Source organism: Trachymyrmex cornetzi, unplaced genomic scaffold (genome assembly GCF_001594075.2).
Source record: "Trachymyrmex cornetzi isolate Tcor2-1 unplaced genomic scaffold, Tcor1.1 scaffold82, whole genome shotgun sequence".
Classification (NCBI taxonomy): domain Eukaryota; kingdom Metazoa; phylum Arthropoda; class Insecta; order Hymenoptera; family Formicidae; genus Trachymyrmex; species Trachymyrmex cornetzi.
The window spans coordinates 1079960-1089505 of NW_017300158.1; the positions used below are offsets into that span (position 1 = coordinate 1079960).

At 33.2% G+C, this 9546-nt stretch overlaps 1 protein-coding gene and 1 pseudogene across 1 annotated transcript; both read right to left on the reverse strand.

The window, feature by feature from the left end:
- Positions 1 to 243: 243 nt before the first annotated feature.
- LOC108768670 (uncharacterized) lies at positions 244 to 2661 on the reverse strand (annotated as a pseudogene).
- Positions 2662 to 3556: 895 nt separating this feature from the next.
- Positions 3557 to 4958, reverse strand: LOC108768679 (RING finger protein 212B). Its single transcript, XM_018519201.1, has 4 exons — positions 4844 to 4958; positions 4575 to 4759; positions 3906 to 4123; positions 3557 to 3721 (listed from the first exon to the last, which is right to left on the reverse strand). Exons 1-4 carry the CDS (start codon positions 4956 to 4958, stop codon positions 3562 to 3564), a joined length of 678 nt encoding a protein of 225 aa, XP_018374703.1. The 3' UTR covers positions 3557 to 3561.
- Between the last annotated feature and the right edge of the window lie 4588 nt (positions 4959 to 9546).

Genomic DNA, 9546 nt, shown 5'->3' on the forward strand with positions numbered 1-9546 from the left:
ATTGTATTTCTCACATATACGGTTTAAAATAAAGATATTGTCAATTCTTTAAATTCAGTCATTTAATTTAATGAATTAAAAAAATAAAATAATTTTGTTAAAAATACAAATATATAGTAGGTGTGTGGTGTGTGTGTGTAAGTAAATACTTTATTATTTTTTGATTTAAGTAAAAATTATTAAAATATTAATAAGGGTGTGTGTGTGTGTGGAGATTTAAATTTAAGAAGAAAAATGAATAAGTCAGTTTTTAAAATTAGTAAGATTTGTTGACTCCATAGAGAATCTATGATTTATACCACAAATTTCTTAACATTGAGCAAAGAATACTCCAGGCCGATTAATTAATAATAGGGTTTGATTTAATTGGCCTGAAGTAGAATCTATTTTAATACTTAATGATGGAATTATTCAAGCATGGATAACATCTAGAGGTAGTTAAGATTCGAATAGGGTAGTTAAATGGTAAGATACATCGGTTATCAAGTAATCGGAATTCATTTAGTGTAAGTTGATTGGTTATAATTATGAAGAAGTCAAATCCAATATTTAGAAAATCTGTTCATAACTTTAGTATCATTGGTGTCCAACGACTTTAATTGATAAATTATTATTAAAAATTTCATCAGTAAGGTATTCAATTTTGATAGATAGAATAGCAATAAAAATCAGAATAAATATTGGGATAATAGTTCAGATAATTTCAATTATTTGATGTTCTAATAAAAATCAATTGATTAGTTTATTAGAAAGAGATATAAGTATGATACAAAAATTGAAGTAGAAATAAAAGTTAAAATAATTATTGTAGAATCATGAAATAAAATTATTATATCATAAGAGTAGGGGAGTTTGAATTTTGTAGGGATCAAGTATTAATTTTTAATAAAAGATGTATATAAAAGAATCTTTACAATTGGAGTTTAAATTCAATGCATTTATTTTCTGCTATATTAAAATAAAATTAATAATAATTTTAAATTAAATAGCTGGAATTAATTGCGCTTAACTGTGCTTAACTGCGACTTTTTGATACCTGGTTATAAAAAATTTATAGTAAAAAGTTGCGCGCGCGTACACACATGCACATACCCACAAACACATATATATATAAATATTTAAATTATATTTATATTTATAGAAATATTAAAAAATTGTAAAACTCGACAAAATAGTATATCTACTTGTATAATTTTTCCTAAATATATTGTGGCATTTTAAAGAGAGTATCAATTTTGTGCATTGCTTCATCTTTGGGATAAGTATTTGTTTCTATTCTTTGCTTGAATAGTTGATTATCTCCATTATCTCGAGCTGGATAAATTTAAAAAGTAACAAGATTAAAATAATTAATAATAAAACAGTATATATAAATAATAATAGCAAAAGGATCAAATAATTTATCAATTGTAAACGATATGTACTTCTTTTTGTGCGGATGCAGCCGGATTTGACTGAAGTTTTTCTTTTCTTAGATGATGTTTTAGCCTCCATATCTGAAAAAGATTGTTTAGCGTATCTCTTTTGAGTGTATCTAAACAGATTGAATATTAATATTACCGAAATCCACTTCATTATCACTGGAAATATATTCGCTTCCTGAACTATTGTCAACAATCTTATTTGCTTCATTGGAGTCTGTCTTGTCTATACTTTGCACAGTGTTATCTTTGCCATTCTCATGTTTAGATTTTTGACATTTTTTATTCGTTCTTGTATCAGTATCAAGTAATTTTGTTTTTTTGATTGGTATTGTATCTTTGTCAGGTGTTCTTAGATACAATCTTTAATTAGAAAATTAATCTTTTGTTTTTATTGGTACTCCTAAAATAATGGTAAAATAATTATTAAATTTAATTGTGAAAATTTGAATTATTCGAACACTAGGTTTGTCAATTGTTACATTCAAAATTTAACTTAAGTTGCAAGTAAAAAAAAATGAACATTTTATATCATACCCTTCTTTATGCTCTAAAGCTGACTGTTCAAATACTGCTTCAAATGGAGTAATTTCTTCAATCTCGACCTGCTTTTGCAACTCTGCCTTATAATTTTCTTTGCTATTAACTTCGATATTCCCTTCGGCATTTGTTTCATCATCATCTTGTATTCTATGCTGATTGTTTGATTTTGTAGTACGTTTGATATGTTCTGATATTTCTTGCAAAATGCTGTCTTCCGTTTTAATCGACACTATCTGTAGACATCAGCAGCTGTTATTTTATAGAAAAAAAGGGGAAAGGATGTGAATAAAACATTCATTGTTTTAATGTGCCACATAAAGTGGCATAAAGTGTTAATTCAACAGTGTTTACTAGCACTCTGACCTAAATGATTGCTTGATATTATTGAATTACTGCACCTCTTTCAAATCACTTGGAAACTCATCGCTAAACATATTTCCTATCGTGTCGTCGGCCAGACTAGACACATCACTGTCGTTATTACTTGCCTCTGCCATGCTGACTCTGCCACACTAACATATCATTTCGCGACGAAGATGTCTGTTATTAAAACGAATCCGTAATCGATCTTCCAAACATACTCGTTACAGGATCGTGCATACAGTACACACATAAATCGTATAAATCAATCAATCATTCGTAAAGTCGTCATTCAAATCTAAGCCCGGCTCAAGACAAAAACTCTGTCCTTGTAATCTGCGAATTCCGCGATTGTTTTTTTCGCGCAGGAATTGCTGCCTATTTTACCGATCGAATGTCGCTTTATAAATTCAAATTCGCGTATCATATCTATAGGGGTGCGTTCCGAGTTACGCATGAAGCGCATGAGATATCGTTTTATTCTTCTTTATTATTTGGTGAATAACAAGGACAAATGATGCATCATGCGCTTCATGCGTAACTCGGAACTCACCCTATGTAGACGATAACGCATTATAATCTGATAAACGAACAATAAATTACGCAACATGTTGAAATAAGTCTACGAATACATCGACATGCTAAGTATATGTTGCGTCCATATCAATTGCATGCTTCATTTGCAAATTTGTGAGATTAAAAGAAAAACTCAATTTACTTTTTTAATAAGAAATAATATATTGAATTGTATTGATATCTCAAATATATAACAATCTTCATCAGAATTCACAATAAAGTAATTCACATATTTTTCGTATAATTAACGAGATTGTCATTTCTCTTAAATTAAAACAAAGCTTTACGTTTTTTCGCTCATATAAACATGTTACAAATATGTATCATCGGATTTCTCATTAAACATATAAGATCTGTTCTTTTAGGCTGAACTTTTGCACCAGTTCATCTTTCTTCTTCTTCTTTCTTCCTAAACAGAAAAGGAAGAAAGATGAATTGGTGCAAAAGTTCAGCTAAAAAGAACAGGTCTATATAATTCATATTTTTCTCATATATTCTATATATGAGATTATTATTTTTTTTTAATCAAATCAAAAATTCGCATCCTTTAATTTGTTTATTAAAGTGATAAATTAAATAAAACAATAACGACGAACTCGAAATAATACAATTATGAAAGAAAAATAAAAGAAAAAAATGATCTATACTATAAAACTACAGTTTAAGATAACATATTTGAAGAAGCAAGAGATTTCGTAGTTAATTTACGGTTTATGGGTATGCGAAAACCATCTGTTCTAAAGAATTTCCTCTCGGGCGATCGAATAGGTGGTGTTATGCCCGCAGAATTCATAAAATGCATTGATGATGCCAAAGAACATCTGCAAATAGAGGATATAATAAAAATAGAGGATATCATTTAGACATTTTACTTTCAAATTATCAAAATTGAATGGCATAATATAATTAATTGTATGAATCTCACAAGATCTGTTTTTGTTTCTTTGATCTCGTTCAAAAATATAAAATCATTCTTTTTGTATTGTTCAAAATTTCATACTTTACCCTGTGCGCAACTGATTCGAGGAAATACCGGAGTCAGTCGTCATCGGCGTTTCTATTCTGCGGGATCGCGAAGTTTCCTCATTGGCCATTTCAACGAACAGCAGTTTCTTTTTGAGCTTCTCATTAGTTTTCTTCGTAATCATGTATTTTTCCGCCAACGCTTTCAAATCGCGATGGGTTTGCCAATACTTGCTTTTCAGTAAATCGTATTTTTTATCCTTTGATGAACGCATCGTCGATAGCAACAATTAAAACAAAATAATATAAGTAAGAGATGAAATATAATAACGAAATTAAATCACAAAAAATTAAGACTAGAAAAAATTAAAAGTAAGAAAATAGGAAAGGTAGGTTCTGATTTTATATACAAGATCGAAAGCGCTGCATTTGTTATTTTTAAACTGATGATTGCCGCAAGAAGTGACCGTCGGAATTTAAAGAAAAATAGAAAGAAAGAAATAACAGAAACATAAGGATAGTAAAATACGAAATGTAAAAATAACACAGCACAGATCATTCCAGCAATATTTCAACGTTTCGGTAATATTGCAATAACGTTGCAAACATTGTAGCAATGTTATTGCAAGCTTCTGTGCTGTATGGAAATAATAAGAAATTAAAACTAGAAGAGGCTAAGTGATAAGAATAGGAGACTCTGATTATATGTACAATTTCCTGGAAGCGCTGCATCGATATTGTTAACTGATTATTGCGGAACGAGTACACCTTCAACAACATTTCCATAGTCTCGACAACAGAAGTGTGGAAGAATGGCGTCAACTTCGGTATTAACGGTTCTTCTAATGCTAACGAAATAGTGCCGACACGTTGACATTGCGGACACTGCTTCTCGACTGTAAAGTCGTGAATCGAAGGTGTATAGAAAAAAAATCGTGGAAAATTAGACATAATAATGTGAAATATTTCTTAAAACTTACATTGCTGCAGACAAGTCTGGCAAGAGATGTGACCGCACTGTGTAATGTAGTACGGATGTTTGCCTCTACAAAGCGGAGTGAAGCATTTGTTGCAGATTAACATGTCCATTTCCATCACTTTAGATGCTAAAAAAGTAACCGCGTAATTTTTAAAATTGCTCAAGTAAAACAAAAAGTAATCGTGAATATACTGATATATCTACGGCTGCGATGCGCGCGCGCGTTGCGATCGCGATACAGTGAGTGAGACCGAACGGAATTGACTAGACGATTTCCGGAAGAATCAGGATGGTCTCTCGCACATCCTAGTGACGTTGTGGTTACGTTGCTGAAATTCCTAAGTCAGGCTTTCCTATTGGATGTCAATTCGGACTATTCGGGGCGAACCGACATGGAAGTAGGTGAAGTTGACTTCTTGTCCACCGGCTTTACATATTTTTATCTCGATTGTTTCGATTTTCTTTCTACTTATGAGTGTGACCCACTTCACGCTGCAAATGCTTTGAAGCATTCTTTGATTGGTCAATTCGTAAAATTCTTTCTTCTGATTGGTCAACGAAGTGTTTGCAGCGTTAAGTGGATCACACCCTGGCCGCGGTCCGATACACGCTCACAACGCTTAAAAATCATTTCATCCTTGTTGTTTGTCAAATGTTAAACGAAGACAAACAATGCTCATGAGCGTTGTCAGCATGATTCGGACCACGGCCCCTATGTGTCTCTATTGTGCTCTATTGCACATGCGCGAGAAAAATAACACTATCGCAAACCGTTGCAAATTTATCGTTATTCACTTATGTTCACTTGTACGGTGAAGAACATCGTGAAAGTGAGCGGCTTTGATTTCGAGCATCGCTAGCAATTTTAAATAGTATCATTACTTATTCCTACGAAAAAATAGTATCCGATTAATCAAATATATACGCGACAAAAGTAAGTTTCACTTTTATCTAACATATTATCTAGTAGATATATTTCACTTTTTACGCCTCACGCGCGTAACGAATTATATTTGTCGAAAATGATCAAAGATTAATAAGTCACGTTTCATTGCGATTACTTGAGAGAAAGAGAAAAATTAATTCTCAACTAAAATTGGAATAAAAGTTGGAAGAAATGGATGGAATTGTAAACTGATAGCGCGCTTTGAAATGATGACGCTTTAAAAAAAGTGGAGTCGATTAGTCTTCAGAGCTCTGTCTCACGAGAGACTCGTATCCATAGTGGGGATTCTCGCGGTTGCCGAGAGTTTCTAAGGGAAAGGACGGAATTTACCGACAATCTGTTCCCCTTGACCGTACTTACTTGTGCTTTCTCGTTGTTTGAAATAGGGTAACTCCGGTATATACGCCGCACCTATCAAAAACTTAATTTATTAAGTATTATTTACTATGTTTAAAATAAACGAATTATATCAGTAAAAACTTTGTACTGTCTACTATTATGAAAAAAATATTAGAAATCCGAAATATTTAGTTTTCGTACTAAAAAATAAACTTTTTGAAATCTTGCATTTTTGCTATGTATAGATAATGGGTGGGATATATGGCAAAAATGCAAGGGTTTCAACAAACTAAACAAAGAATACGAAAGCAAAGCACTTGTATTTTGCTATACAACATGCTTTACTATTCCTCTACACGTATGTATCACGAAATAACTAGGTCTTTTACACGCCTTACAGTAATTATTTTATGTAGATTATAATTTATGATGATGCTACTTGTTACACACACAGTGACAAATCGATTCAACTCACAATAATTTCATTAATATTAACAGTAAGAAGCTGAAATTATAACTCAATACTAATATAACATAAAGGCGTGTAACAGAGTAGTTACAAGAAAATTATCCCTACCCCTTCTATTTTTTCTGACTTTCGCGGCGTAAATCCCAGCGTGGCGTATATACCGGAGTTATCTTAAGTGTCCTCTCGGAGATACGGACGGACAGGCGGAGAAAAAGAGGAAGATCGTAAGAGATCGCAACTGAGAATTCAGCTTCGGCTGATCATCACTTTTTTCCCTCACAAAAAATTTAGAACCACGATAGCTACATAATTAACAATTGCAACGAACAAACGTTGGTTTGAGCACTCAATAATAATAACAAATAGTAGATTAACAATTAAGTATATAAAGGAAGTTTAAAGTAGTGGACGAGAGAAAAATTAGATTTTATTTATTTATTTATTTTTTCGGATTTTACTATGAATTTTGTTTTGAATTAATTGGTTTAATATTATTTTGAAAAGAATAATTTGATGTTATCATTGTGGACAGGTAAATAATAAGTTGCGCCACAGTCCTTAAACCATGCAAAGCAAAACAGTCATGGAATCATCAAATAGTAGAAAGAACATATATCTTACAAAAACCGGTGACAATTCTTTGAACTCTGGAATGAGAGAGACTATGATTGTCGGCCAGGTTAATATGGTACGCAGAGTGTGCAGAAGGTGTGATGAAACCCAACAACGTGTCTAATGTTTCCACTAATCGGACAAAGTGAACTAATGGCGGCTCTAAAAATTATATCACAATATCGGTGAGAAGAACGAGGTGAGACAATTAATACAAAGCCTTATTATTATACATTATTATGCATTATTATGTATTATTATGCATTATTATGCATTATTATGCATTTGTATTATTATGTATACGAGGTGAGACAATTAATACAATGCCTTAAAAATACTTGAGTTACTTGAATTTATTTGACGGAACTGTTGCACATTTGCATTATTATGTATATGTTATACAAATAATGGATTTTTTATTAAGCGCGGTGGACGAGCATGACATAATCACGATGATTCAAATATTGGATACGTAACAAATGCCATATCTAATGAAAAATACGCCAGGGGTCTTCTTAAGCTTCGATTTTTTCATAGAAGCGTTAAGCCGTAATCACACTATAGGCTCCCGACTTTGACTCCCGACTCAAAGTCGATTGAATAGAGTGATTTCTATTCTCGAGTCGACAGTCAGAGTCGGCTGCTGCCTTGCTGTGATTGGTAGAATGATAGTCTCGACCACCGACTTGGACTCCCGACTATCATTCTACCAATCACAGCAAGGCAGCAGCCGACTCTGACTGCCGACTCAAGAATAGAAATCACTATATTCGATCGACTTTGAGTCGGGAGTCGGGAGTCAGAGTCGGGAGCCTGTAGTGTGTGATTACGGCTTAAGGGAGTCCGCCATTGACGACTTTAATTTACTTTACGCATTATGAAAGATCAGGGCTTTGGCTTTAAGAATCATTTTCGCGTGGCTATGCCTTAGAATCTGTACGTACTCATTGTAATTGCAGCGATTATGAATTACGGGACAACGTCGATCATGACATGATCGATGAAGCGGCGCTGATCGTGGAACTAATTAATATGTTTCGATGATCACCCGTCACTTTAATTGCTACTTTCGACGAAAATTCGCGCTCATGTACACTTTTAACAGACGAAACTCGCGATCGATTTCGAACCGCGATCGCGTTCAATGTTCGTATATAACGACATATTGCAAGTGATCAGGGCGCTCGGCATCGAGGCTTTTCGATATTGAGAATATTTAAAGGACGAGTAAATAGAATATGTTAATTATAATTAGAATTCACAATAAGAATCAGATGCTTTCCACATAAAACTTCTTAGCAAGCTACGATCATCTCATTAAGAGTATTTCTTATTAAGATTTACACAAGTATAGAATAATTTACTTGTAAAAGACATCAAAGTGTTTAAATTTCACACTAGCGCGAATAGAAACTTTCAGCGCCAAACAGCGTTCGATCAAGTGATTGGATCTTATCAGTGCATATTCAGTCTCCCCATAAAAAAATGTTTTTTTAGCTAAACGGCATGAGCGCAAAAATTTTTCCTTACGGATATAGGTAGCGCATAATTATCGCATTAATCCTCTGTATTTAATTTTCCAAATAGGTTGTTTTTAACGGGTGGGTGGGCTGACTGACTGCATACTTAGTCCCCCCACAAAAAATTTTATATTTACCTAAACGGAATGAGCGCAATAATGTTTGTTTGCGGATATGAGTAGCGCATAAATAGCTCATTGTTCCGTAATTTTTTTTATTAAATTTTGATTAAAAGTGTCGAGGGCCAGCTAAACTGACGTCTCTTATCGTTTGCCTAGCTGGCCTCTCCACGTAACCAAATCTTAATGAAAAAATTGTGGAATAATGCTCTATTTTTGCGCTATCTATATGCGTAAAAGAAAAATTTTCGCCCAAAAAAATTTTCCGTTTGATTACGAAAAAAAATTTTTTGTGTGGGCTGAGTAGGCAATTAACTCCCCCCCCCTGGTTAAAAACAACCGATTTGGAAAATTAAATACACAGGATTTATGCTCTATTTATGTGCTACTATTTCGATGCGTTTTTTATTTTTGCGCTGCAACACTTAAAGCACTTCCCTCTTGGAACGAACGGTCGTATTTAAATCTAAGTCGTTTAAAATTTCCAACAAATCCTTGAAATATTCCTCCCACTCCCTCGTCCCTATCTCCTTATTTATCCCCTTTCATCTCTTCCTTTCCCTGTTTACTATTTCCAACATCGCTTTTCACTCTTCGCTCCTTCCACTTTCCTTTCCCATCTTTCATTCTCCTTTTTTTCTTTGCCTCACATAGCTCTTTATATTCCCTTTTTTCTTTCCTGTATTCCTGTCCCCCCCC